Consider the following 27,262-nt stretch of genomic DNA (forward strand, 5'->3'; position numbering starts at 1 on the left):
CTGGTATTGGATCGCCGTCTGATTTATTTTCTCCGCTTTTCACATACGAGCCGCATCGTAAGTCACTGCCAGATATTAACGCTTTTTCGTCGCATTCTTCGAATCATGACTCATCCTCTACTGAAGATGACGAGGAAAGTTCGCATGATGAAAAAGCCTCCGTAAGCTTTCCAGGCACCGGACACCGGCCAACGCCGTCTGCACCGAAGCATGTATTGCAGATTCCGAAGTCTTCCCTGCAGGAAGCCAGCTCCGAACAAGCAGAAAAAGGAAACAAGCGGAGAGGAGGTTTTGACGGAAAACGGAGGAAACAAAGTGGTTATCGGCGTCAAAGAGAGCACGTTGATCAGGAAGACTTGGTCGTTCGCCTGACTGCGGCCGTGCTTGAAAGGGTTAGAGGCTGTCCTGAGGGGCAGTATGCGCTGAGCTCCCTGCCGTGTAATTTGCTTCTTGCGTCTGAATGGGAGAGGAAAGTTCAACACTGTATGAGGTGGTTTGTGGTTGAAAGTATTGACCTCGAAATGCAAGACAATGAAGTGTCGGCGACCGGTGTCAGGAAGGTACTTTCACCTCCTGTAGGTGTGGTCTCTAGGCAGTCCACAGATCTACTGTTACAAGAACGGAAAATCTCGCGACGCTTAGTTCCCTTCAGTGTAAGGAAGCTCACGGCTCTCTCAGTGCGGTTTAAAGGAATGAAGAGAGTCCCATGGAAAAACTACTTGGCAGTTCCGGTCTGACATGCACAATACAGGAGGCACTACATTGAAGGAGATTCCTCTGGTAATTGAAAGTGAATGAGTCTTTAGTAACAAAGCTCAGATAATAGAGTTGCACTGACGCTAATCCATTGAGCTATCGCAACTAGGGAATTGCAGAACTGCATAATTGCCTGACTAGTTTTCTATCGACGTTAAGTTGATGTCGAACTCTGTAGAGAAAACGGCCATTTGGGTAGCCATCGTTTTAGGATTCTACGCCAACCCCCCCCCCCCCCGACACTAAGGACCAATGTTGTCTGTTTTTGTGTGATCTGCCGTCTTCCTCCAGGCACACCATTTTCTAGGTTGTCCTCCTTTACCCGTCCTTCCAGCAATCCAGGAGCCCCTTTCAAGGTAGCAATAGTCTCTGAACAAAGCTGAACTTGCGCTCGTATAGCAGACAGGCTTCCTTGACATCACAAAGTGTCATGTGCCAGTAGAGAAGATGTGCATGTGGTGGCAGTCTTTCGTGTCCTTGAACATCAATTTAATCTTCGTTCAGACTCAGGCTGTTGGAAGCTGCACTCGACTCATTTTTGCCATCAGATTCCTCTCATTCGCCTCGTCTCTGCTTAAGCAGCCTTCGACGTCTGCAGACGGCAGGTCCGGTCGCGCTGGCATTCTTCTGAAAGGCCCCCGAGGGTACGGGTAGCATCGTTAACGAACAGGCTTAGTCTCACTCTTTGGCACATCACCTTCAGGATACTAGTTGCGCAGCGATCGCCTTCACGGGGTTTTGGCTTGTCGGCGACAATCAACTCTAGTAAGCGCAGTGGTTCTTGAGCGTACAGAGTCCACGACAGCGCTGGTACCCGCAGGGTCGTGGTTGTCGTTCTGAGGAGAGCGTGGTTCCCTTTCTTCTCCTGCAGCATCTCCCCTGTCGGTCGGATAGACTACGCAAAACCTAGAGTCACGGAAGTACTAACGGAGCAGCTCTGATGCGACGCGATTCTCCGCAGCCAGTGAATCTCCATGAGAAATCGAACTCTATTGTTCTGTGGCTTCGATAGATGCGGGAAACGGACACTAGCGCGGCACGCCTGTCAACAGCTTGGCTTTCACTATAAGGAAATCGATGGCCTCGCTGTTTCCCAAGGAGCATCTGGAAGAGCTGCGGCGGCAGGTATGCGACAGAGGTTTGCAACTGCTATAAACAATGTGGCCACGTCATCGTCGAAAACAGGCTAGCATCCTTGCCTGCATCGACAGGACATGTGCTGCTTCACTTGCGGCGATCTGCCGGTGATGCACGCAGATAGCTGTCACCACTGTGCGGCTTCATCTTGAGTATAGTACAGCAGTTGGGCCCGTTGCTGTGCGTTCCGCAAACATGCCAATACGTGACGATTTGGGATTTGATTCAGCGTTGCAAAAATGGGGAGCAGACACAAACAAATATGCGTTGTAAATGTACACATATATAACCGCATATCTGTACATGTACTACACGTAGATGTGGAAAAACATGTTGAGAGGTATGGTTACAGGGAGGGTTTACCTTTCGCGTGGCCACGGGCCACGTTTCGACCGTCCGCACATTTAACTCACGACAGGCTGCGCCGTTGTTATAAGTCGTCAGAAAACATCTTCGTGTCCTGTTTCTGTGAGTCACGCCAAGAATTAGCCGTCCTGACGTTCGTAGTTGTACCCCCTGCAATCAGGTGGAGACGCTTTTTGTACTCAACTGTATGCTTGCCTACCGCGGTGGCAGGCAATCCATATTAGGACGTTAAGTCATGGTTTCGTGGATGCTTGCTTTCTCGCATGCCATTAACTGATAGGCAGCGCAGCGAGCCACGTGGACGGCTCGTTCGCCCCCGGTACAAACTCACTTTTTTCAGCAGCTCTTGTTGACGCGGCGTCTGAAGCCACCCCCGTATTGATTTATATTAGAAGGGTGCATATGCTTTATCGCAATACTGGAGGCGAGGCCCCTACTCAGGCGGACATGAATCGTTTACAGGTAGGGACGCTTCATTGAAAGCCTACGAGGTGTCTCCCCAGAGTGTTGGCATTTGTGACGACTCATTTTCATACCTGTTTGAGCTAAAGGTCCAAACACCCATGTTTAGCGTTCTGCCTGTTCGTTTCATCTTAATCGACACAACAGATGACAAAACGTCTCTATCTTCGCCTGCCCTGTCGATTATACAGCTTCTAAACACCTTGTGTGATGACTAACAGCAGTCCTCAATAAAGAAAAACACCGTCGTCCGATGCCGCACAGAATCACTTGTGTTGTTCTCCAGGCTCGCCTTGCCTGCCACCTTCGATGGTTCCTGACTGATCACAGCCGTTGGATGGACAACCGACTAGAAAGAGGGAGACCTGCCGGAACTGCTTTGCTTCAGATGCAGCTAGGAAATGATTGTGGTGATAAAATAGTCCTGGTCGTGGCGAGCCTGGAAACAGAAACCGACGAGACCTCAGAGGGATCGAATGGCGAAGCAAAGCGCGAATCACTTCTTGTACACGATTTCTTAGAAACATTTGATCTGGTTATACCCCTTAAGCGTCCAGATAAAGTTAGTTTAGAACTGGTAAGGATTAGCAGCTATTTGGCCTTCACCTTGCTAGGATCCCTCAACATCTTGATGGGAACTTCTACCTCGAGGGTGAATTTGTCAGTGAGGCGCTGACTGTCCCGAACTGTCAGTCGCAGGCTTGTCGAAGAAATTCCTGACAGTGGCGGTTTCAGACGGGTAACCGGCGTCGAGACAGCGTTTCTTGTAACACATAATAGGCGCGAATAACTTCGTCTCTGCTTTCTCCGTAGTTCAAGTATAAGCAATATGACGTTCGTGTGTATTCGTATACTAAAAATAGCTTCCTGGCCTGCATCGGGATATCTGGCGCTCTTGCGCTCCCTTCCCAAAAACAGCTGTTACCGCCCCTCTGCATCGTTTGGTCTTTCAGTTGCAATCACCAACGTACTGCAAATATTTAGAGGTATCACTCAAGCACTTCGGTATACTTCAGAAACATCTGGTGCGTTTGGTAACATTCAACATCTAGGTGGAGAATTAGCAGGAGGATGGGATTATAGGATGTTTTGTGCTATACCTTTCGCCTGTATATTCTTGTGTGTCCTAATTCAGAGGGATCGAGGACTGAAAAACTGGAGTTATGGTTATTTGTCTATCGCCTGGATCTCTGGTGGTTCTCTCTCGAAGTCTGTGGCGTGACAGCTCGCGCGTCAGAACATTTCCTGTCTCATGTCTGGAACCTGAATGCTCTTCAGGTAGCCCGCCAATTGACAGAAGCCATCCAAGTCACTGACGAGGCATGTGGAAAGCCGATCCTGCAGGTTTCCTCGACAGAAGTGGCCGAGTAAGCAGCCGCACGAGGGAAAAACTATATAGATTACAGCCGCATAGCTTCAATGTCTCGAGGTGTATAGATCCTGGGTGAAGCATCGTTGAGCACAATTGCAATTTTTAGAAGAACGCTGACACGCGAAAGAGCCTTGGAGTCGGTCTCGCGCCGCTGAAGCTTCTCCTGAATACAACTTGGTCGGACGCCAGAATTGCGCGCCAACCAAATATATTGCTGTATCGCTTGTCTCTAGCGGGCTGTAGAAAGACACCGAGTTGAAAAGCCCGTTTTTGCTGAAAATGGACAGTGTAGACGGGACCACGGACCTGAGAGGTATAGACGGATGTGGGGCTCGTAGTCGGAGATTGCTGTGTCGTTTTCGCTTTGATGTGGCTTCGAGTTCTTTCGCCTCTTACACGCGTATTTTCTGCTGATATATTGAATCATAGAATCGCGTGTAGCTTTGCCTTGTCACAGGATGTGCACAGGCCTCGTCGCCGATGACGTCCATTCGCTCTTCTATAAGGTGCTTCACGAGAAGGCCGAAGCCCTTATGCGGGAGCAAACTCTTGCAATTGCCGGTCGAGTACATCCCCGAGAAGCCTGCACGAGTCCCTCCATCACGCCAACGATGACAGCAGCAGGTGAAAAGAAGTAGCGGAGCCTGTTACGCGTATTCCCTTACCTTCGTCTCTTCAGCGGGACGTTCTTGGCAGCTCAGCAGAAACCTGTCGTCAGCTTCTTGGCCGAAGCAGGTTCCTTGTTAGAGGCCATGGCGTTCTATTTCGTTCATCGAGTCCCGTCACGAAGAGACTTATTTTAGATGGCTGGCAGCGAGGAGGGAGCAAGGTGTTGTCCTCTATTGTTGGTCAGTTGAGAAAGAAAAGGGTACCGGTACCGACACTGCTGGTGGCTTTGCTTGCACAGATTTTCGGCGAGCCGTTAAAGCGTTCCGTTCAGGTAAGTTTGTGCACATATCCCCCACGATGCGGCCGAGAATCAATATTCTTTCTGGAAAACGCCACGTGTGACATGCGGATCGTTTCCGTCTCGTCACGTCCGTGACTGCCGTGTTGAAACGGTGCTCAAGTGCTCTGGGGCTCGGTTCACGACCGTGGCATTCTCCTACTGGAGCCAGCTCTGTGGTGAGGGACAGCCGTGGTACGGGTCCTCAGACTCAGATGGATTTGCTCAGAATCAATGCCATGGTATTATTACAAGGGAACACCGAACGGTCAAGTTGTAGACGTTGCTGTCTTCAGTGTTCTTGTCCGCCGAGAACTCCTTCAGATACCGTTGACAATAACGTCCCAAGCGTCCAGTGGCAGGATGTAGGCGGTATCGAGAGAGCAAAGGAAGAGATTCGTGACTACATATCTTTGCCCCTCGAGCGTCCCGAGCTGTTCGAAGGTAAAGCTGCGTTCTTCCAAGTCCCTGCAATTTTGGGAGACAGATAGGTCATCATCTGTTATGACATGTGCCGGACCCGTCTATCGTCTGTGTTGTCTCCACGAGGGATTTCGTGGACTCACCATTTTAGTAAGCAACACGTAATCCGGCATCCACCTGCCCTCTGTCTAGCTGCCTCTCTGAAACTTTTCGGTTGCTGTTCAAGTTTTCATGTTCTCACGGGGCAGAAGAATCGTCTCTACCACACAACTACTCGTTGGGCAGTTACTAGGCCTGCCCAAGGCTTAGGCTGCTTGGCCACTGCGTAACTGATATGTTGACAAACGCACTACGATAGCTGATTTGTATACTGAATTTCTGAGACGTGGCCTTCAAGCGATGCGTGACCGAACGGGCTTCTTGGCAGGATTAAAGACCCGAGGAGGAATCCTGCTCTTCGGGCCGCCTGGCACCGGCAAGACTCTTCTCGCAAAAGCTGTTGCAACCGAGTGTGGTGTAAATTTCATTTCTGTGAAAGGGCCGGAGCTTCTGAACATGTAAGTCTTTTCCTGGTCTTTTCGAGATAGCAGGAAAGACGCTCCTGCTATTGCTTGCCTTGCTGTCTCCTCAGAGAGCGAGGGGCTTCGAACTTTGGCGCTTGAAAACGATAATAGTGGCTTGGAGATGCATCAGAAGCTTGCTGTCATTTCACACGGGTGGACACCCTGTTACCGTTATAGACACGGGGATACTGTGTGTCTCAGAGGACGAGGATTCATATCTGTGACCACGCTTCCGGTGGGATTTTGGCATTGTGAACCCACGGGAAATAGGAGATCCGCTACGACACCCGTGTTTCCCTTTCTGGTGACAGGTACATTGGCGAGAGCGAAAAAAACGTTCGGAAGGTTTTCCAGAAAGCCAGGGCCTGTAGACCGTCCGTCCTTTTCTTCGACGAACTAGATGCCCTGGTAGGTCGTCGGCGCCTGATCTATCTTTCCGCACACAAGTAGAGGCCACTGACTAGGGGAACTCACGACTATCACCCTGTTCAGCTCTGTACCCTCGTGGCGGCTGTAGACGTACTGTTACAAATGCATAACAATGGCCGATTTGTCCAGATGATCTCAGCAGTGTTAGAGGTACGAGGCACTAGAGCATCGGCCGACCACGGAGGTTTGAGTGTCCGATACTGATGTCAGCAGAGTCATGTTCTCTGTCCTGTGACAATCCGAGGGCCCTTTTTGGCCTTCAGAATTTGGGCATAATTAGCAGCATTGGAAGATCCCACAGCTAGTGTGACGGTATGTGTTACATCCTTCTGTGTGCAGCTGCCCCGTCGAGGACGAACATCTGATTCTGCTGGCGTCCTTGACCGAATCGTCGCTCAACTTCTTGCAGAGTTAGACGGATTGCCAAACAATGTGAGGCAAGGAAATCGTTCTCCCAAGTACTCAGCCACCTTGCTGGCCTTCCACCTCGCCAGTGCCTTCTGCGTGTACTTGGTTCTTACAGTTTCCAGCAGCAGTGGCTCATACGACTAACACGGCGGGGGAAAACGTGGTGATTGTTTCAGTTAGCGTAGACCAGTAAACCAGGAGAGGAAACGGAAGAAAGAGGGCATTGTGGTCAGAGTTTTAGTACACTGCAGATGTGGAACGCTTGTACTCTCCGTAATAGCCGACGCACTCCTGTAGTGAGTGGCGGAGTGTCGAAGAAGCGGCGGAGCTCAGAGCATTCTCGTATCAGCGTGTTTTGTTGGTATACGCGCGTGTCGGATTGCAGGTGTTTGTCATTGGGGCCACCAATCGAATAGAACTGATTGACAAGGCTGTCATGCGTGCTGGTAGGCTGGACCGATGCGTATATATTGGTATCCAGCAAAATCGCATGCCGCTTCTTGAGGCCCTTACGCGACACATGACCCTTGAGGAGACCTTTGAGGTTCCTGCAGATCCTTCGCCATGTACACAGGGGACTGACAGCGTGCGTCGTCGCCTGCTGGACACAGTGAACAGCCTTATCCCTCCTCAATTCACAGGAGCCGACTGCAAAGGGCTCTGCAGTGTGGCTGGGCTTCTCGCCGCCAAGGAGAAAATCAATTTTGTCAATGCCATGAGTGGTGAGATTAGAACACATGTGTACCGCTTGTTTCTATTGAACCGCTGTAGGCAGTTTGTCTTGCTTTGTGAGAAACGCCGTGCCCTGTTTGAGCTGTGTCTTCTGAGGAAGCGCTACATCGTTGCGTCATGTGCTTCTCGGGGTAGCACTTGTTTCATTCATCCAATACTGCTCTTGTTTCGGTATCCTCCTCCAAAGCCTTTGGTGGGGGAACAAGCCTAGCCGGTTGTGAGCCTCTGACTGGCAAAGGACATAACACACCTTGTGCCGTGAGCACTCCGAATTCATGCTGGGCAAAGGAAAAATACTACTACGCTTGTTTCTTCCTTAACTTCTTGCTCGATGAGAGCGGGTATTCTTGGCATATTTGTCCGCAGAAACTCTGAATATTCCTGCAGTCGAGCTACAGGATTTATTGCAGGAATTGGAGATATCGTACTCGCCTGACATCCAGATCTGTTTCCCAACAAGTGCCAAACGCACAGGCACATGCTCTAGTCCGTTCCCCCTGCGGTGCCGTCTGCCGCTCGAGCAGCAAGCGTCTGTGGAGAGTCAGCTCCGACTGGTGTTAGCATATGACAGATCTTCAAGTAATTTCACGCGATCGAGAGCCGGCATCCGGGAGTCCTTTCAAGTATGGAACATAGTTCGTGCAAGCGGGCATGAGCCTCGTCCTCCAGACTTGCACCCAACGTTTGACAGTACAGCAGTATGGTGCATCAGCACGATGACTCCTGAAGATTTAATGAGTTTTGTGCCACACAACACTTTGGCTTCCGAAATGGACAGCCTCCCTGAGTTTGTCCTGGAGCCTAGCAGTACTGATGATAGACACCCGGAAGCCGACGGCCCAGGCGGGCAGGCTTGGCGAAACTGTGGGTGGCTGCTCAACGGCAGGAGGGCTTTTCTATGGAAACCAAATTGTAGCAACGAGAACGCAGGACTCGGTCGAGGGCGGGCGGTAGGCAAGTCAGAAAATCCATCTTCCAGCAGCACCACGGCCATAGCGCTGGACGTGCACCGCCAAGGAAGGGTAGAAAACGGAGACCCTACTACCTTAGGCATTCAGAAGGGAACCTCGACCGAGTCTCGGATTTGTCTCGTGGAAGCAGTTGTGCTTAGTGGACCCCCCCCTCATGAACTCCTCAAGGTCAGGGTTGGAGAACGACATTTCCGCGCAGCACTTGCGCAGACTCGACCGTCACTCTCGTCGCATGATCTTCGTCACTATGAGAAAATGAAGCGGCTCTACGAATCCGTGCATCGACCAGAGTAACGAGAGACGGCAAAAACGTCTTTGACAAACAACTACTCTCTAGTTGAGATACTATGGATCTATATCTACACAGGTGTGTTAGTGGTCTCCTCAGGAATGAGGGAGACCAGTGTATTGTGGCAGGCCACGTCGAACAGCCTCCGCTTCGGCGTATCTTTCGCCCCGTCATGAAATCCGGACATGGCCTTCTTGTACCAGCATGGAAATGCCCTATTTGGTTTTCATGGGAGCAAGAAGGGGAGATCTACATTCTGTTCCCCGTTTCCGATGTAGACACTGCCGAAGAATTTTGTATTTAATACGCAATATGCGATATAACCTACAGGCAAAGGATGCACTCTCCTGGTGTACTAGTCGATCTCAAACAGAATTACTTGAACATTCACCCTTGCCACAGACTTATGCGCGTGTTATTTAGCAAATTCTACCAAAAGAGCTAATCCTCGTCCCGTTTTAGTAGGGTGAACTTACCAGGCCATAAAAGACTGCGGACTGTAACGGTGCAAGAAGACGGGTCATACCGAACTGACCAGCTACCTGCACACACACGAGAGATTGGCAAAAGCGTAGTCGAGTGTACTTGTAACGGCTTCGTCGCTTGATGCAACGAAGAGGTATTACTGGTGGATTCCTAGGCAGAACCTGTGCTCACCTTTAGGAACGTCACTTTCTAGGGTCTCCAGAAAGTCGGCGTGGAACTACAGACACGCAGCGTGAGGTGGTAAGGCAGTCGCGCTCACAGTTGCGTAGTTCCAGCAAGGCTCAAGCACGAGTGCATGGCGCAACGACAAGTCTCCACGATACCGAAGGGTTCACTAGCTGTTTTGGTGACGAAATGCCTAGCAAAGAAGCAGTAAAGTTATCGGAATGTCCACAACTCATACTGGAGTTGGTTGTGCAACGCTCCACAAGTAGGAATCGCTGCTTGCCTTACGGCACAAGATAGGTCCACGAGTTTGGAAGAGTAATATACGTAGGAGTAAGCCAGAAGTGGTGACGCGGCAAGAGTGTGCCACCGTTGTAGACGTAGTTTTTCGGATGGCTTGGGGTTTCGAGCAAAGCCAAGTTGAATACCTAACCTGGTAATCTTTCGACGCCAGAGCTTGGAGAGTTTCAACTGTAAGAATAGGTTAAACGACATCAGCCAGCAAGGAATTGAGACCTCGTTCATAACGCAGCTGTATTTGACATGTCGAAAGCTACATTATTGCCATTGCCAGCATCTTTTGAAGCCAGCCATGCCTATCATTTACAAGGAACAAAGAGGACAAATTCCTTAGGACATGCACATCGCTCAAAAATTATACGTCGGAGACCACTTCCCTGGACACTCGCGTAACGGGGACGCCATATAAACCACCGCTGGACTTGGGGGTTTGGCATTATCGAAGTGGGAAAATCGAGGAATTGGCCTTAAACACTCCGGATAGGCTGACGGCAATCCACTTCCCTACTGCACTAGCAAGTCTGCATCCCCCCCCTCACTCCGTTCGTAAATCGTGTGCAGCAATGTAGAAAGGCTGCTTGTTGCCTTTGACTCAGCAGAGCTCCTGTATAAGCGCCTCTTGATAAAAACACAATAATGTTAGCGTGGCTATTTACCATTTCATTGTGGCACACAGTTACAGTTGCACGCCCCAATAACGTTGCTGAAGCGTCTGTGAAGGGCATGACATAACTTGTGACCGGCTCAAACTCTCAGAGGAAAAGAGCTTCGGCACCTCCGATTTTGCAGCCTTACGATTTTTTGCTGGACGGAAATGAACCCAGGAAGAAAACTTTTGAGCTTCACCAAAGCTCAGACCTAAGGGTACAGATATGGCGATAGGCGTTAGCACAGCGAGGATCTGAGCTCTGACAAAAGACTCATTCCATCTAAAGAGCAGATACAGCAAGATTGATACGAACGTGTTTGCTGTTTCTCCAAGACACATGTGCAAGCGCATTCCTGTCGCTTTCCAAATGCACCATGCGCCGACCGTCGAGGGGGTGTTTCGGATGACCCAAACAGAACGGTTTCTCTGCTCGCAGCACATACAGCGTACCTGTGAACTCAGGGGAAGGGGCAATTTTGTTCCCGTACTTTAGTCGAAAGGCCCCTCGAGGCACAGCAGCAGTTGCGTCATCGATTCGATAAATGAGATGACTAAGAGCGTGAACCTCGTTTAAAGCGCCACGGTGGTTCGTGGAATCTGAATGCATCAAAAACAGACTCAGCAGCCAGTTTCCTGAATCTTAAATTCTGTACCGCCTTGGAAGATATTTGCATCTCTGTTCAGTATTCCGCTTGCCAGGGCTGTTCCCGCGCCCGTGCAGCATACATAAGCAATAAAATCTGGCTAATTTTTACGGTGCAATGCGCCCCGTCTTTCGCCTCGCTGCATGCAGCGGGGAATTCTAGAGTTATCACGATGTTTTCAGATGCGAATCAGGCATACGTGACAATCGTAGAAAACCGCAGTGCTTCTGCTTACGATTGTCGGTATCGCTTTCATCATCTTCTTTGTTGTCTGTTTCAGCAGCTACCGTCCCTGCACGCGAATGACCGAACCACAGACGGATCGCGAACACGGGTTCGATCGGCAACCCCGATATGACATGCAAATAGCCTGTCATCATCATGAACACAGTGCTGCCGAATAAGGCACGAAAGGTGCCGCCTACTTCCACCGTAGAAAGACGTTCTGAATACATCAACATCAGAGATCCACGATTTGGGCAGGAGCTTCCTACGTACGCACAACACGCGTCCGAAACCGTCATCATGATATAGCTGCAGAAGGTCGCCAAGCGACAGATTTTGCCTGTTCTTCTGCTCTTCTATAGCGCGAGCTCAACCGTGCAGAGGACTCTAGGTGTCCCCGACAGGGCGTAAGCCTGTTACCAGAAACTGACAGAACGACTGGTGCGCCCATCTGGTCTTGTACCTTCTTCGTTTTTAAGCTCTATGACACGATTCGGAACACCAGTCAGAATGATCTTGCCCAGTGCATCCAGTTGCTTCTTCTGCTCATCTGTTAACACCGGAAGATCACGGAAGTCGAAGGTTCCTGCACTGCGCACAACAGGCCAGCAACCGACTTCTATCGATGACACACGACACTACGCTGGCACGCCTCCAGTGCAGCTCCTTGAACATATCACTGCTTTCGATTATGCGTATAATAAGTATCAGCCGACACCGCCTTGGCAAGCGGCTGCAGCAGCTTCGTGGTTGAGCGAAGCAACGAGAAGGGCGAATTTCCCCAGTTGCGCCAACAGAGATCAGGGGCATTTCGTCTCCAAGCGCTATGGCGTCCAGACGCTACTCTGTTCCTTGTTTCACGGAATTACCTACGTTGCCTTTTGTGACAGAACAAACACTGCAGCACCTATACAAATGAATCGATGGGACACAAAAGGTTTCCATCACAGCAATACACCCACGATGAATTTGGCAACAAAAGGGGTAAACCGCACTGATAACACAAAATCTGTGGTAGCGATTCTAACCAGGAGTACCAGAACCAGTTCAAGAAGCAGAATGAAGATGACTTGCTGGGTTTTTTCCGATCGGATCCTCTTCAGCTTCGATGCAGGAGGCGGTGTGTGGTGATAAGCTTTGATTCCGAGAAAGCTCAAGAGGGCTGCGTTCTGAGTGTCATGAAACACGCTTTCACCTGTAGTAGAACTTTTTGGTTGGGTACGAAGACTGTTCGTCTTCCATGACGTAGCTGATGAAGTAATCTGCCTCTTGACAACAGAGCTTCCCCCAGAAGAACAAGTCACGTTCAACACGATCTCTCTTCTTAAGCTTTACGAGTGCAAGGTCTAACGAAACCTTTTCGTACAGATTCAGGGTCACACCCTGAGATGCAACAGCACTGAGCCCGAATTCCAGTGTGCGGACCTCCATATTTAACAGCACCGTTTCCTATATTTCACCTCGAAAAAAAGATAGGAAAAATACGAAAAGTTGACAACTAATCATGCTTGGCGGAGCTCTTGTACGAGAACAGGTGGACGAGAGCTAACTGTAGCGTATCACGTTTCTCTCGCAAATTGATCACTGGGGTGAGCTAATGTCACACTGGTGTACTGCAGGCGGGATTGAGGACACGTGCCCAAAAGGAGCGGACACGATGGGATCTCGCACTAGCGTCCACCAAAACATAGATGAAATGGCCCTTTTTATTCTCTTCTGCACTCTATTCCTGTTAGTGGCCGTTCTTCTTGCTTTTGTCTTGAATGAACTCTGGTATGTTTCGGGTTTGGCGCGTCACGCGCTTCTCGCATGCCCCACCTCTGGCCCCATGAATCGGGGCAAAAACGCATTTAACGGTCCCACGCTCGAAATATACAAACTGTTCCCTTGGTGTTGACTACACAATGGTGGTAGAGTGCTAGAGAAGCCGTCATGGCACGGAAAATGTACAGAACAAATATAAAAATGTGAAGGCGCAAAGACACGTTAGGCGTAGCTAAACGCTGTTGCATGTCCCGTGCTTCGTTGAGCGGCAACTGCGGAGCTGCTGTTCTCCGCTCACTAACCAAATTTTGCTTTCGCCACAGACTGATGATAACTCAAGTACCTGAGAGAGGTAAGCCATAAAAACAGACTTTTGACGGGATAAGCATAGTTTCCTGGATGAATCAAGTTGTGTTCACTACGAGCATGCAGCCGCTCGTATGGCTCTCTGTAAGACACCGCAGCTGGGCAGACCAACCAGCTTTACCACCAGTAAATGTTCGTCCGGAACTTTGTTCCTTCGGTGAGAGGCCCTTCTCTGTTGACTCTCATTGTTACTACTGTTAGTGCAGGTTTCCGGCTCTAGATTGAGGCGACACGCATGTGCATTCATGCGTGGCGTCAGCGCATTTGTTGAGTTACCGTTCCTTTTTAACTCGGACCAGCGACGACGACCGTGTCTTCTTCCTGTCATAGCAGCGAGCCCTGATTTGAAATTTCTAGCGGTCGGTTATTTGTTTTCTTTTGTTCCTGGCGACGGTGCTGCTAATTATAACCGCGGAATAGGAGCTCCCAAAATATCTGCCCTTCTGCAGTCGGGGACTTGCGGCCCGTTGACTCGTCTCCAGGCGTTGTTCCCGCTCACTCCGACGCGCATGGCAACTTTGCCACACTGGGGATGTTACTGTCTACTGTGGCCTCATTTTTGACATGAATTGGCTCGCGCCCATTGGATGCTCGTTTTTCCTCTCTTATTTCCCGCGGTGTGTCACCACCTCGGTCCTCTGAGCCTGTACAGAAGTGAAACGTAAATACGTCCAGTTGGCTGTGCGGAAGCCTGTCCCGCGCGATTCAGAGCAAGAATCTCCGAAGCATGTTGCATTGCCTTGCAATCAGACGATAGTATTTTTTCGATGGGCAAGCAAAGTGAGCGTACACCGGGATAGTAACGCTGCGGGTCCCCGTGAGATTGAGCGATTCACTGTACAGGCCCTCTAGTTCTGTCGAAACCACGGCATGGGGAATGCACCTAACCGAGCTGGTCAAGCGACAGGTACGAGAACTCGTACCTCATGCGGTGACCGAAGCGCTGGTGGTGTCGGGTCGAGGCACGATGACCCTGCACGTGTGTGCCCCGCTTCGGACACGACTTCGGGAGGAGTTCCCTCGTCATCGATCGTTTCAGCGTTTTCTCCCTCTGTTGTTGTCCAAACATGTGTGGCCGTGAAGGCGGTGGCCGAATGCGGACAGTGCCTGGAAGCGACTGAGGAGAAGGTTGCGGCAGCGCCACGCAATGTCGTCCTTTCAGAGCGGTTCTTCCCTCTCACTATAGACGTAGACCGGCCGAACAAATTTCTCTTTATAGCAAACACGTACCATGATCATCAAACACGTCATCGTACGGCGCTTCATGACTGCGCCAACACTGTGGGAGCCCTGCAGAGCTTGCTGAGACCATCCACGACAGGGAAGCACGCCGATTCGCCTGAAAGGACCTCTAGTACTCATTGGCAGGGAAAAGATGCGATTCAGCGACATGCGACGCTCGAAAATAGCAGCATCGCCTTTGCCGTTAATCGACCCAAGGCACGATTTCTAAAAGAATTTGAGGAGTTTTGTGAATGCGTTCAACCAGGTGACAGCGTCTGCGTATACTATGCAGGGCTTGCGACGCAGGTGAGCGCACAGCCGTGTTTCGTAACCCCGGTGAGTCATACCGAGGCCCACGAAACATCAGGGAAACCGCGAAACAGTATCAAACGCTGCACCGTCAATCTTGTCGATATGGTGGACTCTGTGGCGGCACGGTCTCCAAGGATGGTGTGCTTCATTTTGGACTGCGCGGCAGATTTTGATGCCCTCAACAAGCGTGCCCTACCGATTTCTGTGGGCCTGCCGATGATCTATGAATTTGTCGGCGACAAAATCATCATCATGCAGAGTCTCGCACCCGGCGTCTCGTTGCCATCCGAATTGCTGTCACAACGGACAGCGAGTGCGGAAGACTGCTTTCCGGGGAGCACCTTTTCAGCACCTCGAGAGGATATGGAAAGGTACAAGGGGATCGAAGCTCTTTCGCTACCCAGTACCTTCCACAGCCCAGTGCGAGGCAGAGACGTTTCTCGGTGGGACTCTGAGGAAGGCAGAATCTGGCTGCATCGAGAATCGGTGGAAGAGAACTCAAATAGCGATACTACTATGAGGCGTGAGTCTTGCGACTCACCGGAGCTACAGCCGCTCGACCAGATTGAAGTTCCGTGTGATGTGAACCCTCGGACGCCCTACGAATCATTCTTTACGCATGCAAAGCACGCTTGCGGACCGGAGGAACTTGCAACCATTCCCCGTACGTGGGAGCGTTGCATCGAGCCATGTAGTAACTTGTCATTCTGCATCATTCAGGCATCGCACAGCCTTGCGAAAGGGGCAGGCCTCGATTTCCTCAGTATGGCTCAACTAATCTCTCCGCTGGTGAATCGGGTCACCAGCAACAAACAGGCGTTTTGTTGTCTGACCAACATGTAACCGACACAGAGACGTTAGCCCTTCGGTCCATTCTAGGGATTCAAAGTGCGAAGGGTTGCCCCCATCTCGGATGCAACAAGCTTTACGCGGTGACGCCCAGGCTCTGGCCTCATGAATCATCAAACATCCGTCAAGCAGAAAACAGTCAGTGATCTACAACAGAAAGACATGAGATTTTAGTTGCAGGCGTATACAGGTTGGTGGTTGCATCTTTCGTGTGTCCGCGCGCGCTGTGCCTCTAGAGTTTGAAAACGGTACAGGCCTATCGGGGAATTTGACCCCCCAGAGCCCAGAGGGCGGGGAATCAGCGATACAGCGGTTCGCTTCCGTGTCCGTGCATTGCGTTCAGCTAAGCGTGTCGACAGTCCCGTGTCTAGGAATTGCCGCATGGAAGTTCGGTGTTTTAGGGAAGGGTGCCATTTTTTTGAGAACTGACGCGCAATCTCTCCTGAGTTTGCTTCTTCACGAGTAGAGCGACACCACCTGCTGACAGTGATCTTACTGGGCACCCTTCTTCAGCATTTTTGCATATGGGCTTCCGCAGTGACTCATCCATATACACTCGAAACTATGGAACTGAAGAAAATGGTCTCTTCCAATCCCACGGACAACGACGACTGACCGATGCGCTTGCTTACGACGGCGCTGTTTTTGGACGCGGTAGCTCGATGCTTCCAGCTAGACAAGACCAGCTGTCTATGTCTGTTGTTCGGTGCCTAGCGTTCCTTGCGAAAAAAAACCGGATGTGCAGTTCTCAGGATCAAGCATATCTGCATACCGCCGAGGAAGCGTCGTCCTCCGGCCAGAAAGCAAAGGTTGCAGCGTCCCTGTGCTTTTCATCACGCAGCTATGCTCGACGCTGAGTTCGGGTGTCTCCGCCCGCCGTTCACCAGTCACATTTCCACTGGCTATATGTGATCTTTATTTCGGGCACGAAAATGAGGGCGCTGCTGGAACCTAGTTGCACACGCTACACCGCTTTTCCTTCCACTGCCTCCGGGCCTTGGCTGCCCCTCAACCCACCGGTTCCCGTTAATCGCGGCGGCACGCACAGCGATTAAGAGCGGGAAGCCGAACTAAAGCCTTGCTCTCTGCAACCCCGACACCTGAAGAAGTGTATAGGCGCCTTTTCTCTGTCAAGAATGCGCTTCCTCCCGATAGACAACGGCATGCGAACCCAGCATGTAACTCGATATGGCCTAGCCTCTCGCCATGGCAGAGCAGCTAGCTGGTGACGCTACCGCCCCGGGTCCGGTGGCTCTCTGCACAGCAAGAGCGGAGGGACGGGCGCCTTGTACACCCCACCTATCCTGATTTTCCACGCAGTTTCAATCCCAGTTTTCCCTGCTTGGATAGGGGAAAACGTTTGGCTCACGGATTTGGTGGCGTGAGCCGATCGGTCGGGAAGTGCAGGGATGCTAAGGCTGGCTGGCAGACTGAGGTCCCAATCCGCGGAGGTATTTACTGGCCGTGGAAGCATCGACGCCAAGAACCTTTTTCTTTTGTGACCATCGACTGAAACACAGAAGCCGCTCGATGCTCGTCAGCCTTGCTTTTTCACACTCCGTGACCCACCCTTCTCTTTTGTGTCGACTTTTGCTCTGCAAAGGTACGCATCGGTGTAGCGCCTCGTTTGTCTGACACGTCAAAGCCTCGTTCACGCGGTGCGTCGCTGTGTTTTTACGTCTGCAACAAGATGCTGTCAATTTTCCCTCTCACGCTCCTGCTCCCCCTCCTCCGGTTCGAGCTCTTCATGTTTTTCCCTTACATAACGGTTGGCATGCCTGCTCTTCTCGTCTGGGCATCCAACCTTCGGTAATCAGTCTTCAGCCGTAAACCTCCGGAGATAAAACGCCTCTGACTCCGTATCGCCCCCCGTCCATGAAACAAGCGCGTGGCAGCCTTACTGCAGTGAAACATTTCTTGACCCGTTTTGCTCCTCTGTGTCTCGATATTTGAGGCGATCTTCATAACCGTGTACTGTCTACTTGCTTCACGTTCAAATAATACTCCGTGGCCAGACTGACTCGACTCTCGCGGGAATCCGCTTGGGGCAAAGTTCGTCCCGGCAGAGAGCAGGCCGTCCGACGACTGCTGCAAAGTTAGACCGGGTTCATCGGTTACCTCTCTCAACCACATCTCTTTCCTTCGTTCACCATGGCCCCCAAACAGGTGCAGATGCCGCTGGGGCGGGGAATGGCCAAGGACTCACCAGAGGCGAAGCATTTCCAAAGAAAATCAAGCGTCGTTCCTTTCGGCCGTGATGGAACCACTTTAACGGTGAGAAGTCTGCACGATGCAGCGAGTGCATTTTGCGTAGAGCGAAGCAGGCGCAAAGGGGCGCGTTCTGTTTGGAGGAGCCCATCTCGCTCGGGGGGGTTGGTTCTGCACGCCCGCCCAAGTTGCCGTTTCTGCGTTCTCCTTATTCCTCGCTCTTGCCTGTTATTCACTTCTCCGGCGTAGTCGCCGTCTGTCTCTGGCTTAAACTCGGCCGCACCGGTGACTTCCAAATTTAGGAAAGATTGATCTCACCCACGAGTACACAGGGGCTTCAGGATCCTCAGGAGGGGAAGGTGGGGGGGGAGCGCCCTGCTGTCAGTAAACCGATACGCTCGACGGTGCGGCGAATCTGGTTTCTTTGGACCCTCACGTGAGGAAGGCGAAGGCGGTATTCACGGGCCTTTCGGCACCCTGCGTCTGTGCTCTCTTTTTGGGTGATTGTTCACGCTTGTGGAGCAGTTCTACGTCTCCAGTTCGTCTGCAACTTGTTGACCTGAGATGCAGGAATGAGAACATTACGTCGCTCGCTTCCTGCTATATTCCTGCAGGTGTAGAATGGGCATGGATCCGTGCTCGTTTGAAAGCCGTCTGCGTGGACTGTCTCGTGATGCTGCCTGCTTACGTGTAGCACAGGCTTTTCGAGGCATTTGATTGGCATCGCAAAAGAATGTGACATTGGCCGTTGAACTCTCAGTCACATCGCTAAGAAAGTGCTGTAGCGTTTTCATCTGTGAACTTCGGTGCGCTCTCTTGATTGCTTGCGCAGAACTTCACCTGCTGGACTGCAGATTGCCCCGCAGTAAAGGCGGACCCCAGCCTGGTGTTTGCAAAATGCCTAGTCGTTGGGGGTTCGCTCGACACGGAATTAGAACTTGAACAAATCGACCCTCCGGCGCGAGGGACATTCCGCGTTGCTCCCGCAGACGTGTTCAACGCGAACGAGTTGATTGAGCCTGAGGAGATCGACGATATCGGCTATCTTCCCCACACGAATGTAGCATGTGTCTTGGACGTTCTCAAGAGCCGGTATGTGAGAAGCATCATCTACACAACTGCCGAGCCGCTTCTGGTGGCCGTCAACCCTTTCAAAGATCTCGGGAACACCACGGATGCGTGGATAGCGAAGTACCGTACCACGACGAAGCCGGAGTTGCTCCCACCGCATGTCTTCAAAACGGCGCGAGCGGCTCTCGAGGACCTTGAGGGCTACAAAAAAAATCAATCCATTATTGTGTCGGGCGAATCTGGAGCAGGCAAGACGGAAGCAACGAAACAAATCATGCGTTTTTTTGCTTCGGCTTCCACTGAGGTGCGCACGACTATCCAGGACACGATTATGGCAGGCAACCCCATCCTCGAGGCGTTCGGAAACGCGAAAACAATTCGAAACAATAACTCAAGCCGATTTGGACGTTTCATGATGCTCGATGTCTCCTCTTCTGGGGGCATTCAACACGGGAGTATCTCCAACTTCCTCCTCGAGAAAGTCCGTGTGGTCTCCCAGGAAGCGAACGAGCGATCTTACCATATATTCTACCAGCTGCTCAAAGGCGCGACAAGCGATATGCGCGCCAAGTACCACTTGCGGGGTTTGAAGGATTATGTGTACTTAAATGGGAAAAGCGGTGGGTGCTACGACGTTCCGGGGATTGACGACAAGGCGGATTTTGAGGAGGTTCTTGAGTCGTTGGATGCAATGCAAATCACGGGTCCGACACGAGATTCAGTCTTTTCGATTCTCTCTGGCCTTCTGCTTATTGGCAACGTTACAGTCGAAGGACAGGACTTACAAGGCGTTCCGGATGCAGCGTACCTTTCTCCACAGAGCGAGGAAACGCTGCGAGAAGCTTGCCAGCTCCTCCACGTCGATGATGCGGCTCTGAAGAAGGCGATCCTTATGAAATCGACAAAGGTCGGAGCCCAGATAATCGAAGGTGTGCGGACCATGGATGAAGCACAAATGTCTGTCTTGTCTTTGTCGAAAAATGTGTACGATAAGCTCTTCGATTGGCTTGTCCGGCAGCTTAATAACTTGATCGACGCGCCAAACGGCATGCCCCATTTCATTGGAATTCTCGATATTTTCGGTTTCGAAGTTCTCGAAGTGAACTCGCTCGAGCAGGTTCTGATTAACATCACCAATGAGTATCTCCAGAAACACTTCGTCGACGTTGTATTCGAAATGGAGACGAAGCTGTACCAGACTGAGGGTGTCCCTACTGAAGCCCTTGAGTACACAGACAATCTTGCACTTGTCAGCGCTTTGTGCGGAAAGAACGATTCCTTCTTTGCCCTACTCGAAGACGCTTGCTTAGGCCTTAAATCCACTGACGAGGTAAGAACAAAGAAGACGTCACTCCAGAATGCCGTCATTGTCATTTCATTATGCCGCACTATGCCAGTTACCCTCCTCCACTCTTTTGAATCATGCGTCGTTGTTCGACGCAGTCGTCTTCTCGTCTGCTTCACGTGCCCGACCCCTCCCTGTCATTTGTCGTCATGTCGACCAGCACTGGCCCACTGGACTGGGACGAGTGTCGTTTTTTAACCTCCTTTTCCATGGGAAATGCAGTTCCAGTGGAGCTCCGCGCTTCCACTTCGTCGCGCGAGACATCGGAGGTCGTGCCCTCAAGCGTGCTATTTGACTGTTTCTGTTGTTACGACGAAGGCCTCCGTCGTCTATGAGACACGCCCAAACCTTCAGTGTCCAGAAAGCCTGGTGCTAGTGTTTCAAAACCACCGGCTGCGACTACACCAGTCGAGGCTGGCTTTATGCACTGACCCCCAAAAGCGTATGCTGAGCACATCGCCTTTGTTGTGCAACTTCTTGTTTTCCAGAACACTGTGCTCTCTCTGATAATTGCTCCATGTCTGGGCGCGTCTACGCGTTGTCAGTCCATGTGATTGCACACAATGCGTAGTTTAGAACGCAAGTGCTTTATCGGTGCACACGGGACCTCGCAGGCACTTCTAGACTCAGCCTCGCATGCCATATGTGGCTGGTGTGCTTTTTGTAGGGTTTCTGTGGAACAATCCTGCGCCGTCTGGGGCCCTCAGGATTTTTCTTTGAATCTAGGAGAGACAAACGGATGAAATTTGTGATCCGGCACACGATTGCCGATATCGAGTATACATGCGAAGGGATGCTGGAAAAGAACAAAGACTTCCTACGAAAAGACGCGATGGATGTTATCAAGGAATCGCCTGACCCTGTCACGAAGGCGCTCTTTGAAGGCATTGAAATTGAGGCAGGGAAAATCGGGAAGGGAACACTTATCGCGTCCAAGTTCCTGAAAAACTTGGAGGAGATGATCGGAATCATGGCCGTAAGTTTTGTTAGATCAATCCCCGCATGTTTGGTTCCACAGACAGCTTCCACCATCCGCATTAGACACCCGTCGTGTTTCCCTATGTGCAAATGCAGCTCTGTGTTCAGATTCAGGTGCATGAGCGTACGTACTTCTACACTCGCCTCATCTATCCACGAGGTCCAGCGTTTGTATAGATTTATATATCTTTTGTAGGGCGGCGTGAAAACGCCTTTACCACAGCACGAGCAGTAGACATGCTACACCGGAATCACATCCCTTCAGCCTATTGGCGTCTATGCTGCGTCTTGCCTTAGAATAGGCTTGTATGCCTCACGATGTGTATGTGTAAATACATAACAATATGCACTGTTGCAGCAGTCTCCATCTGTATGCATTTTGACCGGACTGAAGTCAAGCATGGCCGTGAAACTGAATGTTGGCGCTCAGATACCCGTGCGTGCTCAACGGTCATCCCCGTCCTTTAGTGACTGCAGTTGTGCTTGTGTCTGCCCGTTTACGTCGCGCTGTCCAGCAAACGGAGGCACATTTTATCCGTTGCCTGAAGCCGAACGAGGAGAAGAAACCTCTGGGATGGAATGCCTCGAAGGTGCTGAATCAGCTTTTCTCGCTTTCCATTTTGGAGGCGCTTCAACTCCGCCAAGTTGGATACGCGTACCGGCGAAACTTCAGCGAATTCTGCAGTCACTTCCGGTGGCTCGACATGGGCCTCGTAAATTCTGATCGTGATAGGAAAGAGGTCGCCCAGATGCTTCTCGAACAGTCGGGAATTCCCGCGTCCTCATGGGTGGTAAGAGTACACGGAAACATATCGACGAACGATGCTCTGTTTGTTTCGCCGTCTCAGCAACCGGCCGGAAAGGAGGGGGATCCGGTCCCTGGCCTTCCTTTCAGGTGTGCGTGCGTTACGACGCCTGTGGTAAAACACAACACACTCCCGTGAAAATTTGTCATCCTCGTCGATTGAAGTGTTCCGTTCGAGTTTGGCGTGTGGGCCTTGACGAGCTTTTCTGAAGGGGGACTGTTTTCCGTGGGGTGCGCGCGCGTTGCAATCGGCTAAATTCACTCTACGTGGTGATTAGGGCTCCCGCGTGGGTTGATTAAGATTTTGCCCGAATCAGCCGCGCTCGGCGACATGGGGCCAAGGCTTCCAGTCTAGAAGGGCGAGGGCACGCGCAGGAAGCGTGAGCGGTCGACGGGCGGAAAGGTTGGCACGAGTGCCACGGACCCGCGAACCCGAGAGCTTTTGATAGGGTCGGAAACCTCTAGGATCCACAATGGCCAATCATTTCTGTTTAGGACAGTCGTCGTGAGGTCGGGATGGCACGAGGAAGTCGAAGAACAAAGCCGCATGTGGCGTGTTCGCAGATCTGAGCGGGCACGCGATACGGGTGCCTTTTTCTTGCATTCCTTACATGCGCTTGGCCTGCATGCAGACACGTGCATGCATTTGGAGCTCTTCTTTTGCACAAACTCGTTTTTTGCCCGGAGAGAAAAAAGTGCATGTGAATCCAAACCTGGTGAACTGCGGCATATCGAAACGGCGATGCTGGGCAGAGTTCGGGCGCGTTGCGTTTCTGTGCAGATCGGGAAGACGATGGTGTTCGTGAAGCCTGACGCGGCCAAAGAGTTGTCAGTTTTGCAGCGCGAGAAGCTTCTGTGTTTCCAACCTCTGATCAGCGTCCTGGGCCCCATGTGGAGGAAGGTGCTTCTCCGAAGGAAAATGGGAAAGATTATCCGCTTTCTCACGAGAGTCGAGGCGAATGCACGCATGTAAGTCGCTGCTGTATTTTTATAGCTTGGACATTTGCACACTCTAAACCGTTCACCGAATTATCGGAAATGCAATCGGTGGTCGGGCGGCCAGGTCTCTCGTGGCGACACGTCAGAGTCTGGGAGTTCGTGGGAAACGTAAGGGATCCAACGGCCACTATGACCCGCTGTTTCCTCGTACCTCAACACTTCACACGTGATGCGTTTGCTGACGAAAGGCCTTTGTTTGGAGCGCATTTCGCGACTCCATTCCGCTGACCTGTATCGTATGCTTTGCTCGCACCAAACGTCAGCTTATGGTGTTTCCTTCCAGAGTACAGAGTGGAGAGCCCTTGCTGTGATAGGTCTGTCCTCGTTCGTTCCGTCCGGGGGATAGATTCCCATTTCTCCCGTCATAAGCTAGGTGCTTTGTACGTTGGACTCGGGTCAGCACGTCGGTTACTCTCTGGATATGTTTCCTTCGTTGGCGTCAAAGTTAGGTCTCGCCATGGTCGCGCTAGAAACCCTTTGTCACAGTTCAGGTCCCAGCTGCACCACTCCGTAGAAAAAACTTTTTAAAATCAAGTTCGGGGTTCACTGTCCTCGACTGTGTCAGGTCTCTCAAATCTCCCCCGGCGCACGCGCGAATATGCGTGTGCCTAGTGTCGCGTTTTCTGGCACGTGTATAAGCGTCACCTGTCGCCGCTTTTCCTCGTTCATGTCCACAGGCATCTCGAGCCGGAGAAGATCGACCTTTCTCCCGAAGAGAGAGATGCGTTCTTGGCAGGGATCGCGCGCCCCCGAAAGCCCACGGTGGTGAAGAGGCTGCACACGGAACCCGAGCGAAAACCGACGAAGGTGCTCAGCTTGTCTCGCGCAAGACTTTCGATGTCAAAAGAACTGCCTCGGAACTACGCGGCGAGCAACGAAGCTCTCGACGTTGATGATACCAAGTCTGTAGATACAGAGGCCTTCGTCCGTCTGAAGATGAAGCGGTCTCCTAATGAAAACTATCTTCGGCAGACAGGTACGAAAACACTGAGGCATCCGCTCTGTTCGGCAACCTAGCGCACGACCCAGCAGGCAAAGGGCTGCGGAAAACCGGAGACACTGTTTCCTTCCCAGCTGCTGCATCGCCAGCGACGACTGGTTCGTTTGTCACTCTCTAGCAAGTCCGGCTCGTGTGTTAATCAGTAGAAATCGACGGCTGTGCGTCTGTTGCGACAGACGCCATCCGGTGTCGTTTTGCGTTACCGACAAAACGTCGCGTACATACCTATCGATCATTCTATCTGTCTACACATATATATGTGTGTATATATATATATATTTATATGTATATCTGCGTGCCTATTGTTCATGTGGCACCGTGAGACTACGTCGTCTCGAGCCTTTGTGGAATAGGGTCAGACTTGGTTTCTTCGTGTTGCTGCGTGCCCTATGCCTCCACAGCTTTGGCGCGTCTCAAAGAACGACGGCCGTCGAACGTCTGCATGGAAGAGGCGTACCACGTGTGGAGGTCCGTGGAACTTCTCTTCAGAGAACCTCTAAGCGACAAGCGACTTCAGAACATTTGCACAGTAATCCGAAATGACATGGACCAGCACTACGGCTTTTTCTGGCAAGTTATCATCAACCGCACTCCGAACTTCGGCATGGCTGCAACTCACATTCACGGGTCCCTCCACGTCGTCGAACAGGATGGAATGTACAGAGACGGACGACAATTCCTCTTCCACCTCATAATGTATAAAACCCGGAAACCCCGCAAGGAAGGTAGGATGCAGAAAACAGTGGGACATACAGGAGTGCAAAGCTGTAGACGTCTACCGCGAAACGGCCTCAATGTATTTCCCGGCGCTTTACGGGCATATATATATATATATATATATATATATATATATATATGTAATGCCAGGCGTTGCTTTTGAACCGGGTCACCGCGGATTGGCGGTCGAAGCAGGCTGATTGGTGCGTCGGATGAAGCAGTAGTGAATTGCGGACATGCTTGAGAATGGTCGTTGTTTGTATGCAAAAGTAGAGAAGCTTTGTAGGATGGTAGGCGAACCGAGGAACATCTGACCCTGGAGCCTGGACAATTTGTGGACTGAATGAAAATGCAGCTGCTTCGTGCTGCTTGTGAAGGATAAACGATGCGTCAGGGCTTCTTGCACCACAGTGTAGCAACACTGAGGAATCAAAGCAATTGAATATCCCACGTGAAATACCGATATATCTGCGTGTCTGTGTTCTGTCCTCCGCATATATATATATATATATATATATGTTTGTTTGCGGTGGAGCGCGCACACGTTCACTAGGGACGCGTTGCGCTTTGCCGAGAGGATCCCGAGAACACATGGTTGTGAGATATTTCCGACGGCTTCTTTTTGGTCTGCGTCCGAGCCTGCGGTTAACCAATGAGGATGGGAAAGGTCGCCGAATGTGCCGCGAGAGTTGTTGCCCGTGATCGGATCCCGTGTCACTTCTTTTCGCATGCATCGCTGGGGCGTCTCCCGTCTCTAGTCGACCTGTCCTGTTCCCGGTTTTTGGTCACGGTTTTCAACAAAGCGTCAAAATACGTACTACACTGGTGTTTCGACAGAGGCATAGGAAAGAAGAAGGAATATACCTGGTGTCTACAACGCTTCAGCGCGCTGGCGTTTGCGGTGTTTGGCCGTATCTCATCAAGGGGTGAGCCTAGACAGAGGCTCCAGTGACTCGCCGTTTTACGGTAACTGTACGCTTGGAGCCTGGTCTCTTCGCATGCAAGGCGAGACTTTCTGGGTCTGGGTATCCGTGCAGAGATCCGACTTCATGAACGAGCGGCCGAGAAAACATATGGCATCTGCCGACAGAAGGATTTCTCAGGTAATGCTTCCTCCAGTGCAGTAGTTTTTTTCAGATGGACATTCGTATCGCAGACGCACGAGGCATAAGCGCGTCCACGTCTTTGTTCCCAGAAATGCCCCGTGTCTGTAAAAAAGAAGGATGTCTACAAACAGCTATCTACCCATCGATATGCTTGACGTTTGGTTAATCTGTTCTGCGTTTGCATATTTTATATGGCAGGGATACATTATTTATGTATGTGCTTTCCTCTATAGTGTCCCTGAAGGTGGTGTGGAGTCCCTGGTTCCGCCACAAGGTCTGCGTCTTTAGGCCGACGCGTCCGTTGTCTACCGATGTGCTTGGGGTGTCTCTATATTTCCAGTCATATCTGTGTTTGCATCCATATTTGCCGCACCCCTCATACGCGTACGTTTTCCTTTCTGATTGCAGCTTTCATATATTGGAACCGATTGGGGTCAGCGGCGAAGGCCCCGTTGCAGGCGTCGCCAACCCTTCGACTGTGCGTGTGTGCGCAGGTGTCGTGCGCGTCATGAACAGCAAAGTGCCTCCGTACATGGAGAAAGACGTCTCGTACTTGATTGGCATGCTCTTCCAGCGATACCAATACACCCGCGACTGGACGACGTTTTCCACATGCATTCAGTCCTACCTGATCGGGCGGTATAGCGAACCCTTCGGAGGAGCTTGGAACGTGATAGCGCAGGAAGGCGCCTTTTTCTTGAGCCGCCTGTGGACCAAACACAGCCGGTTTCTTCGCGTAGAGATTGACTTCCCGGCCCTGGCAGAAGAGGCGCTGAGTGAGCCTTGTCCAGCCTGTCCGACGCCCGTCCTCACTGTCGTCTGTTTCGAGGCGTGTGCTCCAGATAGAGCGTGACGACGAAAAGCGGATGCGAAGGAGGGGCCGAGGACCAGGAAGGTACTTGGCCCTTTCCGCCCCGGTGGTCCGGGAGGCGCGGGCCGTGGATGCAACGGCAGAGAGGAAATCGGGAGGTGCTCAATCCCAAAAAGCCGGTATTCGATCTGAACACGGATCTCCGCAGCATCAGGCATCGGTTCCGCGATTTGCGGGGCCCGACCCAAGCAAGAAGCAGGATGAAGACTTGCGTTTGCGGGGAGGACGGGAAGCGTGTCCGTGTTAAGAAGTTGCTCCTCTGTACTCAGTAGGGTATGCAAGTTTTATTCCACACGCTAATCTCTTTCTCGGAGTGACATCATG

The 27,262-nt window shown here is 51.4% G+C and overlaps 3 protein-coding genes across 3 annotated transcripts; 2 read left to right on the top strand and 1 right to left on the bottom strand.

Moving 5' to 3' along the window:
- Positions 1–485: 485 nt before the first annotated feature.
- NCLIV_028730 (putative peroxisomal-type ATPase) lies at positions 486–7,815 on the top strand (the record flags this gene model as incomplete). Its single annotated transcript, XM_003883067.1, has 14 exons — positions 486–653; positions 1,048–1,112; positions 1,305–1,400; positions 1,769–1,881; positions 2,684–2,721; positions 4,000–4,088; positions 4,551–4,717; positions 5,001–5,033; positions 5,364–5,483; positions 5,890–6,019; positions 6,337–6,433; positions 6,794–6,886; positions 7,248–7,584; positions 7,691–7,815. The coding sequence occupies 14 exons, from the start codon at positions 486–488 to the stop codon at positions 7,813–7,815; spliced, it is 1,671 nt and encodes a 556-aa protein (XP_003883116.1).
- A 1,922-nt stretch (positions 7,816–9,737) lies between these two features.
- On the bottom strand, positions 9,738–11,559 carry NCLIV_028740 (conserved hypothetical protein; the record flags this gene model as incomplete). Its single annotated transcript, XM_003883068.1, has 4 exons — positions 9,738–9,976; positions 10,601–10,663; positions 10,905–11,051; positions 11,334–11,559. The coding sequence occupies 4 exons, from the start codon at positions 11,557–11,559 to the stop codon at positions 9,738–9,740; spliced, it is 675 nt and encodes a 224-aa protein (XP_003883117.1).
- Positions 11,560–17,989: 6,430 nt separating this feature from the next.
- NCLIV_028750 (hypothetical protein) lies at positions 17,990–26,920 on the top strand (the record flags this gene model as incomplete). Its single annotated transcript, XM_003883069.1, has 10 exons — positions 17,990–18,112; positions 18,879–20,447; positions 20,561–20,746; positions 21,130–21,438; positions 21,956–22,231; positions 23,027–23,214; positions 23,922–24,220; positions 24,646–24,969; positions 25,999–26,064; positions 26,562–26,920. 10 exons carry the CDS (start codon positions 17,990–17,992, stop codon positions 26,918–26,920), a joined length of 3,699 nt encoding a protein of 1,232 aa, XP_003883118.1.
- Positions 26,921–27,262: the final 342 nt, after the last annotated feature.

The sequence above is a fragment of the Neospora caninum genome, chromosome VIIb (assembly GCF_000208865.1).
Source record: "Neospora caninum Liverpool complete genome, chromosome VIIb".
NCBI classification, from domain to species: Eukaryota; Apicomplexa; class Conoidasida; order Eucoccidiorida; family Sarcocystidae; genus Neospora; species Neospora caninum.